Below are 26,760 nucleotides of genomic sequence, written 5' to 3' on the forward strand. Positions count from 1 at the left end.
GAATGAGTACTAGTATTGTTAAGCACGTTATCCAGCCCAACGAAAATGTAATTATTTTACCCTTGAAGATTGCTGTTGATAACTCCGTTGTTAGGGTACTAGCCGCTGCTCTCACTGAAGAAATAGTATAAGTATTGCCATTTAGCGAATTCATCGATGCAAGCTGATTGGTGGAGCTAATTTGAGTACCTAAAAAAAAAAATTCTTCATTTAAAAAGAAGTCGGACATTATTACAGTGTAAGATTTTAAGCAGGTGGAGGTGGTGACCGATGGAAATGGTGGTGGTCATGGTGGTGTTGATGGTAACAATGGTGGTTGAGGGGAGAAGATGCTAGTGGTGGAGGAAGAAGGGAAGGGGACGGGTAAAATGGGTTGGGTTGACATGGCACGTTACGTGGTCTCCACCTCACCAAGTGTCGATCTTGCCACGTGGCATTGGAAGTCCACCTTGGATAGACTTAATGGATGAGGGGTATATTTGAACCATTTAGATAACATTGGGAGTATTTTTGAACTGATAGTATAACGGAGGGTAAATTTGATCCTTTTCGCACAGTAGAGGGGCAATTTTGACCCTTTCCCCTGATAATATTGCCAACATGTGGACCGAATTTTTTAACTTAGTAATCAAATAAATCAAGTACAACAAGATGGCTTGAAAGTGAAAGCATGATTATATTCCCAGTATGACAGTGAAATTCACATCATGACATCAACCAAACAATTTGATTGACTCTGTTAAGAAAAATGACCTCACGATCCATAAAATAAGTACAACCGCTATAGGAGATGGTAAACCACGAAACTATTGAACTATTTCAAATTCAGCACCAATTGGGAGATGATCACTAGGATGATAGTAATTTGGTAGGCCACCTTGTACATCTGACGCTCCGGGCTCTGGAAGTTCGAGATAGCTGACTGGTTTGATATCCCCTGAAGGAGAAAATAATATGTAATCTATTGTTCCAGTAAATACAGGAGTGCAGTTAGTGAAGTGTGGTTCTCCTCTGGTACTTGCATATACACTGCACAATGGAATGGGCACATCATCTGAGCTCTCTGGCAAAGTTCCCATTACTGAGGAACCTGAAATAAGGTACTGATATACCTGAAACAACAAGAACCAAAACCAACTTACTAAACACACCAATGAAATGTAAAGAATAAAGTGAGAAAAAGAACACACCAAATTCAGGCAAAAAGGTTTAAAGTGGTTAGGAAAAATGATTTAAATGTCATACATAAGCTATTGAAACTAAGAGAAGGTAAAGGTGCTTTTCAGGAAAAGCAGTGCTGCTAAAATCATTTGCAATAAAAATATGGTAGTTCAAAACCTAAGAAATGTGAGACATAAGACAAAAAAGAGAGTATTGAGAGAAACTTGGCATGATTTTTTATTGAGCCATTGTGTCTTTAAATAGTGAAGTATACTTGTGCTAAAATAGGGAAGGAAAATTAAAGATAACATAACTACGGGAAAGAATAGATCTAATTGGTTTTTGCTCAACCTAATTGACATTTACATCATTAATACTCTCCCTCAAGCTGTTGTATACAACTCGTATGTACCAAGCTTACTATATATAACTGGTTTCGGAACCAGCAAACGACTTGGTGAATACATCTACAATATGATCATTTGAATTATCAAACTTTGTGACAATGTATCTTAAGAGTATCTTTTCTCTAACAAAATGACAATTAGGGGGATTTTTTGCGGGGATTGTCCTTCAAACGCACTGGAATTAAAAGAAATAAGATTGTCCAATGATGACCCTACTCAATTGCATCTATATACCCAACAAGTTTGTTCATTTCCTCGGTCCTCATAAATTAGTCCTTTCTGTAGAGGTGATTTATATTGAAGAAAATGAATCATTGCATGCTAATGACTATCTCACGGAGAATTTAGGAACTGACAACAACTCGCCGGAAAAAAGGTCAAGTCGAGTTACCATGAAGTAATTTATCTTGCCAACCAACGTTCTATATCTTTTAGGGTCACTAAGATGCTCTCCTCAACTTGCTAGATGCTTTTATCAAGTTTGATCAGACAAGGTCAGAATTTTATTGATATTGAATCCAGTAGATGCTGGCCTGAGCCCAGATGAAAAAAATGTTCTGGAACAAGCTTTTGAAGAAGAAGAGGTGCTGAATGCTATAAACTCTTGTGCCCCAGATAAGAGTCCAGGGCCAGATGGTTTCTCAATGGCTTTTTACCAGAACTGTTGGATTATTATCAAGCTGGACATTTTGGGCACCCTCAATCACTTTCACATTAATTGTCACATGGTGAAATCCTTCAATACTTCTTTTATTGCACTTGTCCCTAAAAAGAAAGGTGCAATAGAGCTAAAAGACTTTAGGCCTATTAGTCTTATTGGTAGTGTACTAGTGTGTACAAGACCCTGGCCAAAATGCTTGCTGAAAGGCTTAAGAAGGTGATTGGAAGTCTACTCTCTGGTTTAGAATGCCTTCGTTCAAGGAAGGCGAATCTTGAATGCAGCTCTTATTGCTAATGAAATTTGGACTGGAGCAGAAAAGTGGAACATCTGGTCTTCTTTTTAAGCTTGATATAGAGAAGGCTTTTCACAAGCTGAACTGGTCTTTCCTCATCTCAATCCTAAGACAGATGGGATTTGGAGAAAGGTGGATTTGATTGATCAAATAAAGCTTCTCCACTGTAAAGTATTCAGTACTAGTAAACAGAATTCCTGTAGGTTGTTTCTCTCCCATGAGAGGCATCACACAAGGAGATTCCCCATCACCCTTCGTATTTATTCTGGCCATGGAGAGTTGAGTAGGATGTTGGAAAAGACCAAACAATTACATTGGCTAGAAGGATTTATGGTGGGCAATGGATCTGGTCCAACAGTCTCTATATCACATCTCTTGTTTGCTGATGACATTCTGATCTTCTACGAAGCTGAGAAATCCCAAGTGCAGTACCTTAACCTCCCTTTTATGCTTTTGAAGCCATGTCAGGACTCCACATTAACATGTCTGAAAGTGTCATCCTGTTAATGAGGTGCCTAACTTGGAGGAATTGGCTGACATTATGTGTTGCACAACTGGTTCTTTTCCCACTACCTATTTGGGGTTACCTCTAGGTGCCAGTCACAAATCAATTGAGGCATGGAATGTTATTGTGGAAAAGCTTGATAGAAGATTGGCTTCCTGGCAGCAACAATATCTATCACTAGGGGCAGGGTAACACTTTTTTTTTTTTTGACAATGGTAACATTTTTATATATTAACAGGTATACTATCCAGTGTTGTCAAAGACGCGCTTAAACCATGCTTAAGCCCTGAAGCAAGGCTCGAAACATGTTGAGCGCTTCGCCTCGCTTTATGTGCGCTTTAGTGTCATCATCAAGGCCCTAAGACATACTTTTCCTTGCCAATGAGCCTATCTTGAAGACATGACACTAGGTAATTGATATTTTACTTTATCGTAATGTTTTTACAATTTCTCTATCCATATATTTGTTATTCATGCTTATTATTATTATATTAAAGTCTGGGACTGTATTTTTGCACCATTGTGCTTTTTTTCACGCTTTATTTGCACTTTGTGCTTAAAGCCCCAGGTGACCTTAGAGCTTTTTTGCGCTTTTCGCTTTTGATAACACTGATACTATCTAAGTTGCGCGGACTCTCCGTTTTTGGTGCCGATCCCGTCTCGAACGGGTCGGGAGCGGGATACAGTCAACCAAGTTCGGATACTTTGACCCGAGTCCATCGACAAATTTGGGGGAAGATTGAGATTTTGATTTCTCAAAATTAAAGATAAAACAGATTTAAGATAAGGGAAATGACATACCTTCAATATTATAGTACTTTTGTCTCATTTTTGTTGCTTCATGTTTCAGAGAAACCAAGAATTCAACATTTAAAGCTCTACTTTTTATAATTTTGAATTTTCTTAGCCGAATCCCCGAACCCATATCCATACCTGGATCCACACCCCCGAATCTGACACTCGAATCCGTACCCGTATCGGATACCAGCACCCGAGTCCGAGCAACTTAGTATACTATACCAAACTGTATAGTCCCCAAGTAGATAATTACAAAAGTAGGATCACTATAAGCTACGTTTCTTTTACAAATTGTCTAGAACATCAAAAATATCTTCTGGTTCCCCTAAACATTCCAGTTTACACCAAAAATAAAAAAAGGGATAAACAATTCATCTTCAACTTCTGTATGCTGCACTGCTTGTTCTCAAAACAGCTCTGGTTTCTCCCTTTCCACACGGCCCACCAAATACATGATCCTTCATCTCTCTCTGCATGGACAAGCTTCCTTCTCTGCCCCAGCTATGTAGAACATCTTTTACCCTTGCTGGCATTACCCAACTGATCCCCCTCAAAATAATGAATAACCTTCATATCTGCTGTCCACTTACAATGCAAAAAGAGATGGTTGCTTGTCTTTGCCTGTTCCCCACCAAAAAACATCTAGAGCATAGCTGAACTCATGTACTTTTTAATTTTTCCTGAGTCAAAACAGCTTCTTTGGCCACCAGCCAAGTGAAACATGCTACTTTATAAGGAAGTTTTACCTTCCATATCATCTTCCAAGGCCAACATCCTACTTCGTTGTTACTTCTGTTCAAATCTTTGTATGCCTCATTCACCTTGTCTTTACCTTGAGAATTCCCTTGCCAAACCATAGAGTCTCCACTCCCAGTGACCCCTTCAAACTGAGCTAAAGAACTATAGAACTTAGTTATCCTTCCCAATTCCCAGTCATTGAATAGTCTCCTAAAAGTTAGGTTCCATCCCTGTTCAGACCACACTTCAGCCACAGTTACCTCCTGTGGTTGACATAAGTTGTAAATATCTGGGAAACGTTGAAACAGAGTTTCCTGGCCAACCCACTTATCCTTCCAGAATTATACCTTCATTCCAGCACCAACTTTAAACCTAACCTTTCTAATCATCTTTGGCCATAGATTTCTGATTGATCTCCACACACTGCATCCATAAGGAATTGCTACTGGATTGGTGGTCCAGCTTCCTTCTTTCCTATATTTTGCTCCAACAACCTCCTTTCATAGAGGGTTTTCTTCAGAGGAAAATCTCTATAGCCACTTATCAACAAACTCTGATTTTGAGCTTTCAAGTTCCTGATTCCCAACCCTCCTTCTTTCCTGTTGATTGTTAAGATATCCCACTTGACTAAATGGATCGTCTTTTTGTCACTGTTGCCTTGTCATAAAAAATCTCTTCCGGGTTTGTCAATTCTCTCCACTACAGTAATAGGTATTGGAAATATGTACATCATATATGTAGGAAGAGTATCCAAGACACTGTTGATAAGTGTCACTCCCCCCTCCCCAAAGACAAGTAATTCATCTTCCAATTCGTCACTTCTCACATTTCTCTATAACTCCATTCCAAATCCCCACTGATTTACTCCTGGCTCCCAAGGGCATGCCTAGGCAAACAGCAGGCAATTACCCCACTTTGCCTCCTAAGATGTCTGCTAAGGATTGAATTTCTACCACAGAGTTAACTGGATGGATATAGCTCTTCCCCCAATTGATGTGCAACCCAGAAATTGCCTCAAATATGATAAAGATCATCCTCAAATATCTGAGTTGATCCCTATTAGCATCACAAAAAATTAAGGTATCATCAGTATATTGTTAGTGAGTTATTTCCAGGTTGTTGTCTGCATTGGAGTTGACTTCAAAGCCTCTAATCCACCCATTGTATTTAGCAGTTTGAAGCATGTCATTCATTCCTTCCATTGCCAAAATGAAAAGAAAAGGTGACAAAGGATCCCCCTGTCTCAGGCCTCTCTTTGAGGAAAAGAAACCAATAGGAGATCTATTAACCAGGATGGAGAACTTCACTGCGGTAATGCAGTATTTGATCCACCTGATTCACCTAGCGCCAAAACCCATCTTCTGGAGCATTCCAAACAAATAGTCTCAATTAAGGTGATCATAAGCCTCTTGGATATCTAGTTTGCACAGTATACCAGGTTTGTTGCTTCTCTGTCTAGCCTCCACATACTCATTTGTAATGAGAATTGCATCCATTATCTGTCTTCCCTTTATGAATGCCATTTGGTGACCATCCACTAGCCTATGAATCACCTTCTTCAACCTTTCTGCTAGCAACTTTGCAATGAGAATTGCATCCATTATCTGTCTTCCCTTTATGAATGCCATTTGGTGACCATCCACTAGCCTATGAATCACCTTCTTCAACCTTTCTGCTAGCAACTTCGCTATGATCTTATAAACACTTCCAATCCAGGTAATAGGTCTGAAATCACTGAGTTCTATGGCACCCACCTTTTTGGGAATGAGGGCCACAAAAGTTGCATTGAAGCTTTTCTCAAAAACTTCCTGACCATGGAAGTTCTGAACTGCTGCTATAATATCAGGGCCAATTATATCCCAACACTGGCTGAAAAATGCCATAGAATATCCATCTTGTCCTGGAGCTTTAGCTACTGCTCAAAGGTTTTGATTTTCTTCCTCAGTGATCATAGGGCACAATCTCATATTGAACTGAGGTCTCCAAGTTTCTATTTCTGAATAAAGCTTCTCATAATAGTTCACTATCTTCCTGTTGATATCTTCAGTTCTAGTAATATTTTGAGATTTTATCAGACTCAAACTACATTCTTCTTGATTGGAAAAATGAGTCCTACTAGAAAGATGCAGAAATAAAAAAAAACGACTGCAGCTTAGATACTAGTAATGCTGTTAGAATAGGAATAGGAATAGGATTTGTATATAGTATCCTACATGGAAAAGGATTGGGATGTAGTGTCTATAATAAGGGCTCAGTGTAATAATGTATATACACAATTCAATAATATTTCTTGTAAATTTCTAACATGGTATCAGAGCATCATAGAATATTATCACCGTGAAATTTTCCGGTGACTGGATATTGTTTCCGGCACTGTCAGACGACCAGATTCTGGTTTCTACAGGTGCTGTGCAAACTCTAATAGCATCATCAGATTTAGTATCATTCAGCGACCAAACCCCATAAGCCGCAACCGGCAGAATCTTTCTCACGTGCTCCCACGGACCTCCTATAGCGTCGACGCCTGTAGCACGTCAGACACACGTGCCGGTGCATTAATCAGATTCCGATCAGGTTTTCGAGAATTTGTTTTTGGGGTGTGGTCACCCAAGCATTCGACGTCTGTCCTTCCATTTTTTGCTCAAATCCGATTGTTGAATCCTAATCTAGGGCAAACAGTTCACCTTTTCCGTTAGATCTGTGTCTTTCCGGCCGCTTTCCTGACTAATCATCGTCGTCCACATCCACCATTAGGCCGAGATGATTCATGTCCTGCACTAGATCCTGCCCCTACTGCGGACTTATCTCTTTCTAATCAACCGATTGCACTTCGAAAAGGGATGCGGTCCACTCGTAATACTAACCCCCATTATACCCTTTTAAGTTATCATTGTCTGTCATGCCTTTGTATCATTTCTGTCCTCTGTCTCCGTCCCTAAGTCTAAAGGTGAAGCACTTCCTCATCCAGGATGGAAACAGGCTACGATTGACGAGATGTCTGCTTTACATGCGAGTGGTACTTGGCAGCTCGTTCCTCTTTCTCCGGGTAAATCTATTGTTGATTGTCGTTGGGTTTATACAGTTAAAGTTGGTTTGGACAGCCAAGTTGATCGGCTCAAGGCTAGCCTTGTTGCCAAAGAGTATACTCAGATATTCGGGCTTGATTAAAGTGACACTTTCTCTCCCGTTGCTAAAATAACATATGTTCGTCTTCTTCCATCTATGGATGTTGTCCGCCATTGGCTTCTTTATCATTTGGACATTAAGAATGTTTTTCTCCATGGTGACCTTGAGGCGGAAGTTTATATGGAGCAGCAACCTAGTTTTGTTACTCCAGGGAGTCTAACCTGGGGTGTCGATTGCGTCGGTCACTTTATGATCTGAAACAGTCTCCTCGAGCATGGTTTAGGAAATTCAGCATGGTAATTCAGGAGTTTGGTATGACTCGTAGTGAAGTTGATCACTCCGTGTTTTATCGACATTCTGCTCCAAATCTGTGTATTTATTTGGTGGTTTATGCTGACGATATCGTTATTACCGGCAATGACCAAGATGCTATTATTAATTTAAAGCAAAATTTCTTTTAGCATTTCCAGACTAAAGATCTCGACAGATTAAAGTATTTTTTAGGAATTGAGGTTGTTTAATCCAGCTCAGATATTGTTATTTAGAAACGCAACTATGCCTAAGACATTCTTGAGGAGACAGGAATGATGGGATGTAGACCCATTGATACTCCTATAAATCTGAATGCTAAAATCCTGCCAGGACAGGGGGAGCGACTCAGTGATCCTGGAAGATATAGGTGGCTGGTTGGTAAGCTGAATTATCTCACAGTGACTAGACCTGACATTTCTTTTCTTGTGAGTGTTGTAAGCCAATTTATTTATTCTCCCTGTGATAGTCATTGGGATGCAGTTGTATGCATTCTGCGATATATAAAGTCAGCTCCAAGCAAAGGACTGCTCTTTGAGGATCGAGGCCATAAGCATATCGTTAGATATACAGATGTTGATTGGGCAGGATCACCTTCTGATAGACGTTCTACATTCGGATATTGTGTTTTAGTAGGAGGTAATTTGGTGTCCTGGAAAAGTACGAAACAGAGCGTGGTTGCTCAATCTAACGCAGAATCATAATATCGAGCAATAGCTGTAGCAACTTGTGAGGTAGTGTGGATTAATCAGTTGCTTAGAGAACTAAAATTTGGAGAAATCGGTCAGATGGAACTTGTGTGTGATAACAAAGCGGCCCTTCATATCGCATCAAATCCGGTATTTCGTGAGAGGACTAAGCACATCGAGATTGACTGTCACTTTGTCAGAGAAAACATACTCTCCGGAGATGTTACAAAATTTGTGAAGTCGAGATGAGCTTGCAGATATTTTCACCTTCACCAAGTCCCTCACTGGTCCTCGTATTAGTTACATTTGTAACAAGCTCGATACGACTTGTATGCACCAGCTTGAGGGGGAGTGTTAGAATAGGAATAGTAATAGGATTTGCATATAGTATCCTACATCGAAAAGGATTGGGATGTAGTGTCTATAAATAAGACTCAGTGTAATAGTGTAGATACACAATTCAATAATATTTCTTCGAAATTTCTAACAAATGCAAAAGGACCAAGTGTTTCAAGAGAAAACAAGCGACTAGCTGACCTGATCCCCAGGAAGGGAGTTGAAATCACCAGCAACAACCACAGAAGGCGAGCAATTAAATTTGTCAGATACTTGTAACTTGAATTGAGCTAAGCGTGAAAGCAAGTATTTAGCTTGCACAAGTTTGACATCGGTCAATTCCGGATCCCTATAGTATCATTCGTGTATGTCAACAGTGTATAAAGTTAACTAATTAAATATCCAGTTTCCACAAATCCAAGTAAATGTGCTCCAATACCAGAAGAATGGATAATGGACATACCAGCAAATGTGCGTGTTGGTGACAATGATAAAATGACAAGGATCCTTCAGCCTGAAGGCAGCCATTACACCCACACAGTCACGTTTTAATCTAACACGAGGATCATTTAGGTCTCCACGATCTGCTCGACTGTTTTGCAAATTGACATCTGAAATTGGAATGAGACAGATCACAGTTACCAAGGTGGCGGGATTATGAAGCTTAACACACCCATTACCACCAATTTATGCATTTGGGAGCAAAGATGAATCCCATAAGCCATCACGTCAGAATACCTTATTCACCTCCCAAAACTGAGAACTGTAAAAATCTCCCCCTTTTAAGTTTCAAATTTCAAGTCACTGAATTTTGAAAGAGCTGATTCTTTTTTACTATGGAGTTTTGTTCAGTGCCTATTCAAAAATGCACTGCTGCGTTAGATCCAATATTGGTTCTCCATACTGCTAATAGTTCAAGAAATATGACATGGGTAGAGCATTAAAATGGAAAAGGCTATCCATGCAAGGGATACTCAGAATCTACAATTGCTAGTAACTAGATAATTTGTTGTGGCAACTCGCCAGATCCCCATGCTACATAATGCAACAGAATTTGGCCATTCCAGAAAACAAATCACACTCTATTAGTGCTGGCTTTAACCATGGATGTTTTTTTACCATGGGCATCTTTCCTCACAAAACCCTCAAGTCAAGACTTAAATATGATTCTTCCGACACATATTGGCTGTTGCTACCAAAACATACAAGCACAAGAGGTTTTAACTATTTCAACTGTAAATGCCAATCCAGGTTTTCAATACGATATGAAACCCTCAGCTATATTGCTCTGATAACAAGTTATACGATTCAGTAGAGCTTGCTATGGAAGTTTCTATTTAGTTGATACATATTGACTCGCTATGTTAAATAAGAGGCGTCAAATGACAGATAAAACTTCCAAGCTCCAACAGTATTCAGCTTTTCAAGAGTACCAGGTCCATAAATTGAAAACTTTAATTATAACTGTACAAGAATCTTTGGATCTTGCTGCAACAACGCAATTCAAATACTTTCCCCCTCTTTTATTATGACTAGTTTCTCGGCACGTGCTCTGCACATGTATCCCGAGTTATTTAATATAAGCTTTTGCATAATCTCATAAGATTTTTAAATATGTTTTTGAATAAAAATATCCTCCAACAAACTTGCGTTTTAATTAAGTACCCTTTTTTTCCCTTTCTATCTTTGTTTAATGTATTCTTTTAAATTTCTCAATAGTCAGACACACTAAAATTACTGTTCTACTTTTGTCACCGTAAAATTTTATTTAGTCAAATCAAATGTTTATATTAATTGATAGCAGTAGAGGATGTAGCATATAGTCAACCAGATTAACTGAACCCCATAATTACAACAAATTGTAAATATGTTACTAAAATGTGAAAGAAATAAAATAATTTGAACCTATAAGATCAAAACTATAATGGGTTCATGGTACGAACTGAAAAATTTAACCTGAATGTAATTGTTGAATCCACCTCTTTGTAATAGCGCATCCATCCTCTTGAAATCCCGGATCTGGCTCTGCTGCCAACACTTCAAAATTCTTGGAGTAAATTTCTCAAATGTTCACCCGGCTTAGTGAAATTATGCAGTAATCTTATTTTTGTATCAATAAAATCACTCAACTTATACATTATCTTCTACGAAACAACTCCCACCGGATAAGTCACTTTTTTAACTGAAAATCTGACTTATTTGAGATTTTTTCTTACAGTTTCATCAAGAAGTGCGAAGATAAAATTTTAATTTATAATACTAATCTTTTTGGGTTGTAATTAAATCAGGAGGAGTTTCAGACACAGATAATTTCTTAATAAGGTTTTCTCCACACGTGTATGAAAGAAAAATTCATGCCAGAGAGAATAACTACTGTAAATTGGACATATCAAGTTCTCCAACCTCACCTCTTCAGTCATCCTTGTACGGGTTGTACCTATTGGCTCTTGTTGCAAGCTTTCTCGCTTCAAACGCCGCCACTAATATTTTGTGGTAGACTATGCATGTTGTTATTTTTGGTGTTGTTGGTGAATTACTTACCATTAACTTGGATAGCATGTGATTTTACTTGCAAAGATACTCATTTTTAGATCTTCCAACATATAGAATGTTAGATAAATTATTCTGATATGCTAATTTATTTCAGTTAAAAAAACCTCTAATTATTATAAAAGTAATCTGGTATTGGGTCATAATGAGTGGGTCTTGATATTGGGCCAGAATTTTTTCTTTTTTTACTTCATTCAAGGGGCCGGACATCCAAAGTCAGATCCGGTGGCTTATCTGGTGGGTTTTGAGAGACAAGTTATAAGTTAAGTGATATTATTGATATAAAAATAAGATAAGTAACTTTACTACACAATTTTACCAAGCTTTGCATCTTCTTTTACGATTTTTATAAGTGTTTTGAAGTTATATTTTCCCTGATGACTTCTTTGCCTTCGGGTATGTATAGCTTTCATAAAAGAATCTATAAAGCCTAAAACAAATTGTAAAATCAAACATGAAACTCTTTGAAATTTTAGTAAAATTGTCCTAACACCTCGTATAGTAGTAGTAATTATTTTTGGTTAAATCTGAAAATGCAAATGGGATTAGGTATTGGATGATATCCACTAACTTGCTCTCGGTCTTTCCTGTTTACGATTTAGAAAGTGAAAGCAAAAGTTAATGATAATTTATTTCTGGAATACTTAAAAATTACACATAACTACTCGCAACACTACAGCGCACACTTACTGACAACATTAAACTAACGTACATAAAACACGAGTGATGGGGATTGGGGAGAAGAGAGTGCACACTGTTCCTTAGCAATGCAGTGAATTGGCAGCATGTGATAGGAGAACATAAAACACAATTCGTCCATTATCTCGTTCAGAAATGTAGTGTGAACACCTTATATATGTGTGGGCTATTTCCATTTGAAAATCCAGATGGTTGTGACTGTCGGGTTGGGACTGTTCGTGGAGAGATAGTTAATTAGGTTATTAAGAAGGGTATTTACGTAATTTAACTTTCAAGTCAGGGTGTTCATGCTTTTAATATAATATATATAGATTATAAAGCCTTAGGCATGAAATACATCAACCGTTTGAAAGAAATTAGAAATTATATAACTGCAGTACTAAACCAGCCCACATTCACCCCCAAAAGAAAAGGACAGAAAGAGATAGGAAGAAGACGAATAGCTTCAATTTGCAATTTCATTAGAATTACGTTGGATAGAGTTTTTTTAGCATACCACATTTTGACGCTAATTTTTTCTTTCCATCAGCAGGTAAATTCTCCTCTTTATCCACAGAAGCGGTATCATCTTGAATTGAGGGTACAAGATCATTGTAGTCTATCTTTTCTTCAATGACCAACTCTGCACTATTAGAATAGCGTAAAATTTCAGATAAAATTATAGAAATATTTCATTCTGACTGAAGAAGTTACAAAAACAAATCCATCCAAACCATAAGTACTTCTGATATACAACTCCCTCAGTCCTTAACTGATGCAACGAATAACTTTAGCGTGATCGGAAGTAACTTAAGCTATTGGAGTGGTGGGAGTAAGAGGAAACAATGTGAAATAAATTTTAGTTATGTGCAGATTACTCTCAAACATGATGCCAAAGCTTTACTTAAATGAACTCGTAACTAATCATCTTATTTTTCAGCTAGAAAGCAGTGCATTATCATGTCTGAGTACTCTCAAACATAATGCATCTATAAGATGACTAGCAAGTCAACTCAAATAATGCAAATAACTTCATCGCTTAGCTTAGGGTTTCTTTTAATTATATAGAGGTTAAAATAGATCACCTATCCTGCTTATAAAAGATCCCACATCCGTCATGCTTCTTCCCACTTCTTTGGACGTAGATACTTGAATAGCCACCACTCTCTATATTACTTTTATAGAAGCTATCATATTCATCCATTTCCTGGTACATAAAACAGTTTTAGTTAAAAGATAACGTAGAAGATATTAGAAGCTTTCTTTTTCTTTTGGTTTCCCACCCGGTGTCTTGTATCCACTTCAGGGCCCAACTAATAAGGATTCGTGTTGGGAAGTCCCACTTTGGGGGTTTGGGGGCAGGGGGTTAAACTGTTAAAGTGCACCCTACCAAAGGCGACTCCATTTCCACGGGCTCGAACCCGAGCTCTCTAGTTAAGGATGGAGGAGTGCTTACCACTCCACCACAACTTTTTTGGGTAGAAATTGTTATTAGAAGGAAAATGGATGATTGGATGTTGCTAAATCTAAATTATCAAACAATTCAAACCTGTAAGCAAAGGAAATCGGCCTTGAAGCTCTTGAGAACTGTCAGGATTGCCTGTGAACGGGCTTTCCACCTAGCACAAGCACATAACAAATGTTGGTTCTGAAATTGCGAGTAAAAGAAAGAAGTTTAAAACTTTGTCTCGCCTGAAGTTTATTGAATCATGGTCAACATGGCTTCGAGTTACAATGCTTTTAAATAAACACGTTAGATGCTCTTCAACTACTAGAAGAGCAAACAAGTAAAATTGACTTAAAGCAACTATGCATCTTCAATTAATACTAGCTTAGAGAATTACTGAAATCCAATACCAGTCATATGCTCGTGACTCCAAGTCTGGAGGCGTTTCTCGATAGTCAACATCAACAACAACAACAACAATAATAATAATAATAATGTAACTTAACATGAAACAATCATATTGGAGTTTCCGCTATATTGCATAAGGATATAAACAGGTCAATTTGGGTCCCACTCAAACATGTCATCTATCACATTGGAATTTCCAAGGGAGAAGAGAAACAATATCCAACAGACTGTGTGTATGAAATGCACAAAGGAAAAGTTGGATATAGATGGCGTACTTGAGACAAGGCCCTGGGGAATGTGGAAACAGAGCAGCACCCTTTACAAATGCCTACAATTAAAAAATCTGAAAAGCATTAAAAATTGGCGAACAGAATCCATACAAGCCAATAGATTAAATGACTTGAATCTGTAAGAAGGAAAACAAAAATTAACTAGCATCTCAGAATACAAGTGTCAAGGTATGAGATAATATCACTTGAACACTATAGTCCGAAATGACAATTAAAGGACATACCGACGATGTTACGACACTTGGTTAATTAACAGCAAATGTGTGCATCGATAAAGGTTTTCCCCGCCAGATATGTAAGCTCTACTTAATACGATGGTTCAACCACATGCGAGCAGAGGAAGGCCTCAAATTCTTTTTGTTAGGATCAGATCTCTCTTCCGACTTTCATTTGTTCGTTTGTCCAGATGTGATATGTTCACAAGAGAACTTCGGTTGATGAATAAATACTTTGTTTGTTTGGTTTTCAAAGTCAAGATAAACATTTTTCTGTGTATTAGGCATATAAGGATGCTCAATAGTTCACGAAAGCAGCACTTATCTTCCATTACTGAAGTATTACTTACATGCACTTTATACAAACAATAAAATTAAGTGAATTGCTTCAAGAAATTTGAACATTTAAGTCTGATTACCTGCGACAAAATGTTATATGATACAAAACTGAACTTAAAACCTGCAACAAAGGACAAAAAGTACAACACTAAATCCAGATGTATAACAAAAGCATACAAACTTGAATAAGAAAGTTAAATAATTTACTTACCATCTAATTTACTTACTGAAGTAATTTCACTCTTTTCAGCAGGAATAAATTTTGGAGACAAATGTCCGGGTGTTGTGCTCATTTTGGCAAAACAAATAGTTCTGTAGATATTGTAAACCAAGAAAAGAAGAAGAAAATGAAGTCCTCAGCCAAACTTCAAAGGAGATAATACATAAGAACCCCCTAATATTGGCTTCGTTTAGACATGGTTTTTTCTTCCAATAACTAATTGTCACATTGTCTACAGACTAATCGTTTTAACTCTGTACTTATTTGTTCTTCTTTATTTCTAGGGTGTGTGTTAAAATGCTGGTCTGACAGGAAAAATAGAGTTGTGCCAAACTTGTTACAAATCTAAAAAAGAAAGGCAGCTTAATGCACCAAGCACCCCGTGTTGACGTAAGGTTCGGGAAAGGGCCGCACCCCAACGGAATGTAATGTAGGCAGCCTACCCTAACGCAAGCATCAGTGGTTGATTCCACTTCTCGAACCCATGACCTACAGGTGAAACCGTACCTGTAGCTAGGCCAAAAAAATGAAATTCCGGCACCTCGCCCTACCATTTGTTACTTTCAAGAAGCTGCTCCCATGGGTAGGTAGGGCTAAATTTAGGCGTGTCAAAATGGGTTGATTCAACAGATGGGTCATTACCCCCCCCCCCCCGGCCCAAACCACCAACAAAGTGTATTTGTGCCAAAATGGATTGTGTCAATTTTGATAGAAAACTTGCACCATGACCCAACCTGCCCAACTCAAAGCTATTTTTACAATTGTTTATTGTTTTCTATAATTTTGCTTAATCACCAAACAGAAAAGTTTTCTTTTCTTTATAGATAGAGAAACTGTGAAAGTATGAGCAATATACTTAATAAACCAAACAAATAAGATTCTAGTTTTGACAAAGTTTTCTATGGTCAATTTGGGCTACAAACGTCACAAACCAAAAAGTTGCTCCATTCTTTATGGAGAGAAAAAAGTGTGTGAAGTAAATATAGAGAACTATACATAGTAAACCAAACAAAAAAATTACAACATTCTTTTTGACAAGGTTTTCTTATGGACAAATTTGGGTTCGAACAAAAAGTTTCTCAATTATTTATAGAGAGAAAAAGTGAGTGAAAGTACCAGTGGACAAATATACATAATAAATCAAACAAAAAAATTCTATCTTTTTACATCTCTTATGGGTCAATTTGGGCTACACTTTTGCATGGGTTAAATGAGCTGCACCTAAATTGACCTATAATAGGGGTCGTTTGGTAGCGGGTTAGAGTTATGAAGGTATTAGTAATACATGGATTAGTTATGAGGGAATGCATGTATTATTTTATGCAAGTATTAGTTATTCAGGGTATAGTTATTCATGTATAGATATTCCACCTTTTGTCCTACATAAAATAATATATGGATTCCCTAATAACTCGTACATGTATTAATTATGCGGGTTTCTAAATTGCAAACCAAACAGTATACTAATTTTATATATGAATAACTCAAACACAGTATTACTTATGCAGGATTTTAATATATGAATAACTTACTCCTAACCAGCTACACCGATACATTGTATCTCATATATGTGAAATAATTAAAAAACACTACTAAAGAAAGAGATAATTTTTGCTTTCCTTTTCTTAGTTTTTTCATTTCCCTCCTTAGCAAATAAAATGAGCACTTTGTTCAATGTTTTCAGTGGATTTATGTTTAACGATAGATTTTGTCACTGTGGCCAATCATCAAACAGGTGACATGCAATAATGTATTCAATCAATAGTTATCTTCAAATTTCAATGGAAGATCATATGCAAGAACAAGTATAGTGATTAAAAGGAGTGACATGTATAGTCATACCTGTGGGATGGAGAAGCTAAAGAATAAACGAGGAAGCAACAACAATGAGTTTTCCAACATTGCTTCTGTTTTGACTTTGAAGCTTTTTAGACTTTTAGGAGTCGTTATGGTCTTCTTTCTTACTCCCTTCCTCACGCATGCCACTATAAATATTCGCCCCAAAATAGTCATCCATTTACAAAAGATGTTAATTAATTTTCTCCTACTTTACCCTTAATGTTAATTCTTTTTTAAAGTAATCAATATTAATTAAAGTATAATTAATTGAAGAGATATAAGAATAATGTAGTAAAAATATACTTTTATTTATAAATTAAGGGCGTGTAAAATGAAAAGTGAACAAGTAATATTGGGAATTGACATGAATATACAATCCATAAATAAAATTGGCATGTTTTTAACCAAATATTTTATTTAGCAAATGAAACCAAAAAGAAATGGCATTGAGTAGCCATTTGTGTATTTTGCCGGCTCAAAAATGGGGGAGGGAATTCCCTCCCCACACCCCCCCCCCCAACCCCCAAACCCCCCAGGCCCCTAATATCACGCTATCACCCTCCAAAGATAGGGTAATGAATATCTTTTAATATATTTGATTAAAATCTCTGATCAATTGTAAAAATAATATAAAAAGAAATATTCTTCTTTCACATCAAATTTCAGAATGTATACTTGAAGGTTATAGTTCATAGTTTGATATTTTTATCTTTTTTATACATAATAAATATACATTGTTTAATAGCATAATAATTATAATGTATACATGGTACTTCACAATATATAATAGAATGTATACATGATACTTCATAATATATTTCAAAATGTATACATGGTACTTCACCATATATACCATAATGTATACACGTTACTCTTCTTCTCTATCGAATTCCGAAAATGTATACATGGTTTGATGGTAATGTATATATGGTACTTCATAATGTATATCAGAATGTATACATGGTACTTCGCAATATATAACGGAATGTATACATGGTATTTCACAATATATCATGGTAGATTTTCGATTTTGATTGGAAAAAATTAAAACAAAAGGAAAGAGAGTGAAAAAGTGGAGGAGAGATACACAATAATGTATAGATGGAAGAAATAAGAGAAAGGATGAAATTGTGAGAGAGAAAATAGGAAATAAATTTATGTGGAGGATGTTTTATGCCAACTTATTAAAATTTGGCTAATCTATGCCAATTAGGTCTAAGAGTTAGCACACCATGCCAAATTGGGATGGAGGGAGTATGTTTCGGGCAATTCGCAGAATTGCCCTTCTTTTGGGGTGGTCTTTAAATTTTGCCCCTCATATTTGAAATGTTTAAATTTTGCCCTTCGGCTAACACCCATAGGTTCCAGGTTCGAACCCACGCGCAGTCGAAATTTTAAAAAAATTCGCAAGGCAGTTTAAATTTCGCTATGCCGCCAACAGCATACACTTGTTAAGGAATTACACATTTTATGCCGGACCCGGCATACTCATGCCTTATGGGCAGACTTGGCATAAGTATGCGGTCCGACATAACGATAATTCTTCGCAAAGTTAATGGGGTGACATCTTTTAATGGAACGAAGCACATGCGGACGGGCGTAACTTTTGTGAAGGAATTATCAAAGTTATGCACGACCGTATACTTATGCCAAGTACGCCTATAAGGCATAAGTATGCGGGTCAATACTTTTGATAGTTATTCACGAAAGTTATGCGGGTGGGGGCATACTTTTAATGGGCAAACTTTTATGCGGACCGACATAACTTTGTGAAGGAATTATCAAAGTTATGCGGACGACATCTTATCTTGCAGTACGCACAAGGCATAAGTATGCGATCCAGCATACTTTGGTATTCGTAACAAAGTATCACGGGGTCTGACATAGCGAAATTTAAGCTTCTGCCTTGCGAATTTTTTTAAAAATTTTATTTAGCATGGAATTGAACTTTCCGACCTATGGAGTGTGCCGAGGGGGGGTGAATTTTAAAGATTTTGAATATGAGCGCAAAAATTTAAAGACCACCCCAAACGAAGGGCACTCCGCGCAAAAAAATGGTATGTTTCTGTATAGGTGTCAGTGAAGCCCAAAAACAGATCCATGCTAGCGAACGATTCAGAGTCCATGCTAGCGAAATTTTTTTTTTTTTTTTTTTTTTTTTTTTTGTTTGTTTGAGTCAGGATTCGAAGCCCAAACCTCATGGTATTAGGCGAAGAGAAAAAATTAAAGACCAACAATTTGAGGGACAAAAATTAAAGACCAGTGCCCTGGAAGGGCAATCCGCACAAAAAATGACATTAATATGACCACTAATTACAACTTTTATGGATACTTTTAAATATTTATTCTATTTTTCATTTTGTAGCAATTCAAGCCAAACATCATATTCTTGATTGTAGGCTCCAATACTAGTAAAATTTATCCCACCTAATCTTCCAAATTTTATTAGAATTCAGATTCGGAGAAGGGTCAAAATTACTTCCCGTCCACCTATCAAGCCCTAAATACCTCCGTTGTTATTTTTTAGAGTAAAAATGCCACTATGACTAACGGTTGACTGGATGAGACTTAAATTTAAAACGTGACAGCTTATAATTGGTCCAAATGGTATAATACTAGGAAAAATATTACGATAATTTAAACTTGGAATATTACTTTAATTTATGAAATTGCAATTATGTATGAAAGTGAATACTGAAAAAGAATACTGTAGCTTTTATCCTCTATACCTCAGCCAAACAAAAAAATTAACAAAGAAATAAATTAATAAGCAAAATAGCGAGGAATAAATTGAATGATGTTCTTTTCGATAAATATAAGTCTATCTACCACTATTACTTGATAATATTGCATTCCAACTTGCGTAATCAAAAAAATCAAGTATGCTTGAAAGTGAAAGCATGATTAAAGTCCCATTATGCACAATGAAATCTACATCAACCAAACAATTTCATTGACAATATGAAATTGCGTAACCCATGCAATTGATAGAGAAATCAATCCCACCATGAGAATGGACAATGACATTATTGGCTCTAGCTAACTGGATTTTTTTTTTTTTCAATCAAGAAATTCAGTGGTGTTGTGACCAGTGTACTTATGGTCCACTTATCCAGGGCTGCTTTCTCGATTGCTATTAAGTATTAGCATCGTCCATCAATTTTATATGACTCGGCTTATCTTAAATCATTACTTTAGTTTATCTTTTGGTAGTTGCGTGGAAGAAATTATTAGCAATTCTCAATGTATTTTTTTGAGGGTCACATCGGTTAGTTTAGAATGTTTGGTCTTATTAGGAATTTTAGACTTTCTGCAGAATTCTTCTTCTCCTCCCTGTCGTAGAAAATTGAAGACACATTGCATTTTGCGATTGAATTGTGCAGGTAATATTTCATTGAGCATATATTTTATCCTTAACGATTTGATGGTTTAGGTGAATCGGTGAAGAAAACTAAAGAACATCATTGCTCAATTTGTTGAACTTGAAAAAAATTTGTTTGAAAAAGACAAAGTGGGTCGTCTATTAATTTTTGAAGGTTTACGTTGAAGCAAACCTTGAAAATTGTTGGGGTTGGTACTAGAAGGTTGTGCCAAATTTGAAGTTGATTTAGAAGCAAAACAAATTGTGTTGACCAGTAATAATATTATAGTCAAATTCCGGTGATCCATCAGGATTTGTGAAAAGGTAAATTTTGTCATCAATTCGAATTTTCTTGGATTTTTCACAAAAAAATTGGTGATTCGTTAGGATTTGACTAGAAATTTCGACGATTATTGTGACAATGCAAGTTTTGGCCGTAAATTTAAAATCCTGGAGATTCATCAGGATTTTGCTACGTAAACCTGGCAGCGAATCTATATCTTGCAAAACTTTTTTAACGAGGTCAAAATTTATATGATGGCACTGAATCATCCTATTTGTGCAAATACATCGACCTCTTGAACAACTTTTGGATTGAGTTTGACCAAAGTCCATTTTCTTTTTATGATAATGAGCCAGACCCATCTCATTCATATTGTTTAATCCAATGATTAACAATCTCTTATAAATTTCAGACAAGATAAAGTTTATGAATGTAATTTTTTTTTTTAACGTAAAACATCAAAAAAAAAAAAAAAAAAAGATTGATTATCCTCCTTGCAAAGACTTTTTTTTTAATTTAAATGACCACTGCATGCGGTGGCTATATTTATTAATAAAATAATTTGTACAAAACAATAAGACAACAAAGGAAATAGAAAAATACTAAAATATACTTAGTTTTTTTTTTTTTTTTTTTTTTTTTGGCGGAGATTTGATGCATTATGTGGAAATTTTAAACAAACAGGTCATGTTACGAAGTGTGCAAGTTCAAAGATACTCAAAGCAATTCACAACCACTACTAGTAGAAGCATAATAGCATGAGGAGGATCAACACTTTTAGATTGTAGCAACAAAAGCAAGGAGTGTTGTATGTTGCATTTGTTGGTGCTAGGGGTGTATGGACCGGGTTGGTTCGGATTTTTTAAATATCAAACCAAATTAATTGTATCAGGTTTTTAAATCTATAAATCAAACCAAACCAACAAAAGGTGGGTTTTTCGAACTTGGGTTGTCTCGATTTTTTCGGGTTGCTCGGGATTTTTGGGTTTTTTCCGGCCAAGTCTTCATACAAAACATATAACTTGTACTTCAAATACTTCTTTAGTCCTAATAAGATATCACTATCTAATTAAGATATTATTTAAGAAAATAACACAAAATGTGAGATCAGAGATGACATTGTACTAAAATATTCAAACAAAAAAGTAACGAGAAAATCGCATAAAATAAAATGATCATAATCTAAAAGTACTAAGTCATGCTATAATAAATATGGCTAATTTATAAGGCATATAGAAAATGATCATAATTTAAAAGTAGTAAGTCATGCTAAAATAAGTAAGGCTAATAAGTATTAATTACATGACTAGATATTAAAGAAAAAAATAACATAAAGTTATGTATTTTCACTATTTTAGAATTGATTTCTTTTGTTAGCATTAGTTTTTTTTTTTTTTTTTTTTTGTCATTCCTAGTATTTTTATTTTAGCATTAGTATGAATTTGATTTTTGTTGATTTACTAACATCTATGGACTATAAATCTTATTGGACAATTTAGAATTCTAAATCTAAGCTTGAAATAATATATTAAAAGAGAAAAATCTATGAAAAAGTTTAAGAAATATTTATAAATTACATTATAAATAAACATTTTTGTGTATAAAATATTTTTGAAATTTTATATATGTAATGTCGGGTTGGTTTGGTTTGGTTTGACTTTTTTTAGTTAAAACTAAACCAAACCAATGGCGGTCGGGTTTTTCTTTCTAAAACCAAATCACTAGTCGAGTTTTATTCTCGATTTGATTTGGATTGTCGGTTTAGTGCGATTTGTCGGTTTAGTACGGTTTGTCTGTTTCCTTTGTACACCCCTAGTTACTGCTACTGCTTTCTACAATAATTAGTTCTAGATCTTTAGTTGTAGGAAGGAATCTAATGGTTGATTTAGTAAAATAATCGGGTTTTTTAGTTATAGTAATCAAGAGTCTTAGACTTTAGCTACATATAAGAGGAGTCTACTACTTTGTTTACCTGGCTATATAAAAATCTATACTCCCTCCGTCCCAAAATAAGTGTCACCTAAGCAAAATTAGGCCCATTAAAAAATCAATAAACACAATGTAGTGTTTACTAAACTACCCCTATTTATTACTCCTTCTATCTCAAAAAGATTGTCTTGGTTTGACTTAACACGAAGTTTAAGAAATAAAGAAAAACTTTTAAAATATATGGTCCAACACAAGTCTTAGATATTTGTGTGGCTGTCAGCTCATAAAGTTAAATTGTTTCTAAATATAGAAATGTGCCAATCTTTTTTGGACAAACTAATAAGAAAAGCAAGACGATCTTTTTGGGACGGAAGGAGTAGATGTTTTTTAAGAATTGAGCAATATATATTAAAGAAGACTGTTTCTTTAATGCTAAAGGGTATAGTTGGAAACATTTATCAATTTTTATTTTGAATTCCTAAAATGACACTTATTTTGGGACAATTTTTTTTCTTTTTTAAATAAGATAACACTTATTTTTGAACAGAGAGTATCATTAATAAAATTTATAAGACACTAATTTTCATTCATATTTTCAACCTTATTTCTCTCGTCTCTCTCTTAAAAAATCATACACCTACGACCCACGTTCTGCATAATTTGTTGGTTTCAAACTAAAGTTTTAGACCTCCCACCTAGCAATAGCATCAACATGCGAGTTTGTGCACTAGATTAATGTAGAGCTATTAGCCAATGGCTGTGGTTGACAAGATAATACACAACGAAATCATAGCAATTTTCAAGATTTAATAGAAGGATAAAAGCTACGAGTATTGCTATAAGATCACCACATCATTGGGGCCCGGCCTGGTCAATTGTTTATGTCATATACTATACAAAACTTTTCTTTTCACTGCATTAAACTAAATCTATTTAAGTACAAATATGGGAATTGGGACTTCTCTAGTACCCATGAGAATCTAAGCTAGAATCTTTGCACAGACGTGTGATATTTTATTAACAATCAAGACACCTGATATTGTATTAAAATCGTGATAAAAAGGTCGCTATATGACAAGAACCATTCAGAAGGACATGACATAATTTTTTTCAGATGGTGTCATGCACATGGATCTCGAATTGTGAAATTGCTAACCAATGAAAAGCACCACTAATTGTCTCCTTTTCTTATTTTGGCCCACCTGGATTGTTTAATTAAAATTGAGAAGAATTGAGATGATGGTTTACTTTTACTTCTCACAGAAGGCTCAACGCATGGACACTTAATTTGTAAAACTATATACAGAATTTTTCTGCTTTGTAAGGAAAGAAAAGGAAACGAAAAAAGGTAGAGGAAAAACTGAAAAGAAAAATTAACTTTCAAATTAAAATAAGTTACACAATTAGGAAGAAAATCATTTCTTTTCGTTGGAGTCGAAAAGAATGTGTGTGAAAGAAATCAAGTAGAGAATTGGGTTTAAAGTAATTCTCGATTTTTTTTTTTTGAAAAGATTTAAAAATTGTGGGGTGAGCCCAGATACATAAAGATTTATTGTTGAAGGAGCACTTTGAGACAAGCAGTTAGACGAACCGACACAGCCACACGCAAAATAACCTTTGGGACCAAGATCCAAATTGCGTTTCAACCAGGAAATAATTAAATCTTACATATAACACATTAATGCATAATGCAAACACATATGAGCATAATGCCATAATGTATACGTATACTATATAAGAACACAGCGGAATTCAGTGTTGTGATTTTCAGAACATATCAATTTTTATTATTTATAGAGGTCTTTCAACTAAATTGATGGCCTAAAGTCAAAATTTTATAAAAGGCCTTAAACTTTTTTTAAAAAATTATGTAAATTCCTATTTGAAGTATGTTTGTCTAGCTTTTGCAGATGGAACGTTGTTAGTCATTATCTTAACCTCCACTACTAACCGTATATGCATAAAATTATTTCTGCATATGCCTAATAACTTGCTACAAAAACAAACTTTAAAGAATGCCTAATGACTTGCTATAATACTTTTAATTGTGCATCTGAAAATCTGAAATCTCGTTTATAAGGGGAGAACAAAGCTGAACCTTATGCACCGCACACATGAATATTTTATGCATGTTCTTTCTAATTTTATTCACAAAAGAAATGGAATTCCTAAAAGAAGTATGAACAGAACGAATTGGTATTATATTCTGGTACGGTTTAGCCACCATAAATTGTTATATGTGCATAAGAATATGTTTTATAAGGCGGGGGAGTAAGGCGAGGCGTTTTACATATGCCTCGACGAGGCATAAGCCCCATTGATATTTAATTTTTAGTATTTCATAAAATAATATAATTACAATAAATATTTTTAAATAGGTAAAATTACATAAAAAATAAAAGAAAACTGTAAATAAATGAATATATATATATATATATATATATATATATATATATATATATATATATATATATATATATATATATTATTATAGATGTGTTTGGTCCTCACAAAATACTAATTAAAGCAATCGATTATGCACCACTTATAATTTGTAATTATATGTAACATAATTTTACAAGTATAAATAATACAATGAAATAAAAGCTATTATGAACTGCAAATTAACTTTAACATCTTAACTTTAAACAATGAAAAAAATCACAATTTCTTAAAACAATATTGCTATAAAAATATTCATTTTATCTCCATATAAGCAAACAATCAATAAAGCTTCTTCAGTATGATAATTAAAACGTTACTCCTTCATGAATAAAATAAAATTACTTTCAAATAGCGAAATAATAAAATATGAAAAGTTTGATACATAGGACAAAAGACAAATGATAAGTGAAAATGTACAATTTGGCTATGTATTTTTAAAAGAAATATTAAGTAATATCCACCCTCACGATGTTTTCAAATAGTAAATATGCAATATTATGACTTGTTAATTGTTATTTGAGTTACACCCAATCTTCTTATTTCTATAGGTGAAAAACTATTAAGTATCATTCATTTGTTAAAGAATTATGAGGGTCAGCGATTTTAATTAAAGAATTTAACATATAATTTGTGTAAAAATTGTTAGGCGAGCCCCGAGCTTTGGGCTTTCGGCCTGTTTATTAGGAAGTACGGTCGAGCGCTTAGGGCGTAAACCGCACAAGAACTACGTCCCGCACGTGAGCCCCGAGACGTTTTGTCAGTGCCCCGCCCCGGCGCGAGTCCTGAAAATGCCTTTTAAAACGATGATCGTAAGTAGTGCATATATTATATTAAGCTCTTTTAAAAAATAAATAAAAAAATAAAAAAACCTTTTACTGTATCCGAAAATTATCTGACATCTCATTTCTAATGAAGAGAATCAAATTTAGGTGAATTCCATGCACACACATGAATGTATAGTGCATGATTTTGTTTTTTTCCACAAAAAAATAAATAAAAATTATATAAGGTTGATTAAGAATTGTCATTTTGTTCTGGTAGCTGTCACTAGTAGATTTGATGCATTACCTAATTAAATCCCTACATGCACATGGACTTATAATTCTGAGAGTGCTCCCTTTTTTTTGAGATTCATAACAATGCACCACTAATTGCTATATTAAGTAGTGGAATTCCACATGCCCCACTAAATGAACTTACCTATAATAACAAACAATTGATTTAAGCCAAAAGTTCCACAAAGTATAATGATTTGGATTCTTAATTGAGAATAAGATCATTTTTTTCTTTTCTTCCATCCCAATTTTTAAATCCCATTTCTTTAAATATGCAAAGTCAAATTTTGTACCTGATGAAAATTATTTAACTTTCTAACATGATATTTACAAAGTGACAAACACTGATGCGTGAAGTGAGTGATGTGTTCCGATGACAGAGTTATGACTTTTTGCCTATTTGTATTTTCTGAGAATTCACATACAGTTTATTTATTTTAACACAATAAATTAATTTTGTGATTTTGCTGTTATAGCATGAACAAAGTTAAGTGATACTATATCAAATTAGCTCAATATTTTATACAATAACTACCGTGTATATGTCCTGAAATTAATCATTTATTTTTGGAAAGCGGGAATGATCTGAACCTAGCATCCAGGTGTAGTTACTAATTTTATATGCATGAAATCCCTCGGTACGTGACCTATTATATTATATTAACATCTTTTAAAAATA

At 35.2% G+C, this 26,760-nt stretch overlaps 1 protein-coding gene across 4 annotated transcripts; it reads right to left on the minus strand.

The window, feature by feature from the left end:
* Positions 1–652: 652 nt before the first annotated feature.
* On the minus strand, positions 653–17,195 carry LOC132029995 (carbon catabolite repressor protein 4 homolog 4-like). Of its 4 annotated transcripts, none has more exons than XM_059419443.1 (11): positions 17,012–17,195; positions 15,161–15,261; positions 15,030–15,070; positions 14,381–14,433; positions 13,800–13,869; positions 13,336–13,457; positions 12,768–12,898; positions 10,979–11,050; positions 9,486–9,633; positions 9,224–9,371; positions 653–1,112 (listed from the first exon to the last, which is right to left on the minus strand). In XM_059419443.1, the coding sequence occupies exons 2-11, from the start codon at positions 15,240–15,242 to the stop codon at positions 807–809; spliced, it is 1,173 nt and encodes a 390-aa protein (XP_059275426.1). In that variant the 5' UTR covers positions 15,243–15,261; positions 17,012–17,195; the 3' UTR covers positions 653–806. The 4 variants fall into 4 exon arrangements, with proteins under 4 accessions (XP_059275426.1, XP_059275427.1, XP_059275425.1 ...); XM_059419444.1 differs by having other exon boundaries at positions 10,979–11,047; positions 17,012–17,194; XM_059419442.1 differs by having other exon boundaries at positions 10,979–11,059; positions 17,012–17,194.
* Positions 17,196–26,760: the final 9,565 nt, after the last annotated feature.

Source organism: Lycium ferocissimum, chromosome 9 (assembly GCF_029784015.1).
Source record: "Lycium ferocissimum isolate CSIRO_LF1 chromosome 9, AGI_CSIRO_Lferr_CH_V1, whole genome shotgun sequence".
In the NCBI taxonomy this organism is placed as follows: Eukaryota; Viridiplantae; Streptophyta; class Magnoliopsida; order Solanales; family Solanaceae; genus Lycium; species Lycium ferocissimum.

Coding starts and splice junctions, on each gene's coding strand:
- LOC132029995 (XM_059419442.1), bottom strand. CDS start 15,242: ATGAGCACAACACCCGGACATTTGTCTCCAAAATTTATTCCTGCTGAA. Junction 14,434..15,029: donor CATATAACATTTTGTCGCAG/GTAATCAGACTT, acceptor TTTTAATTGTAG/GCATTTGTAAAGGGTGCTGC. Junction 12,899..13,335: donor ATCTTTTATAAGCAGGATAG/GTGATCTATTTT, acceptor CTATTCTAATAG/TGCAGAGTTGGTCATTGAAG.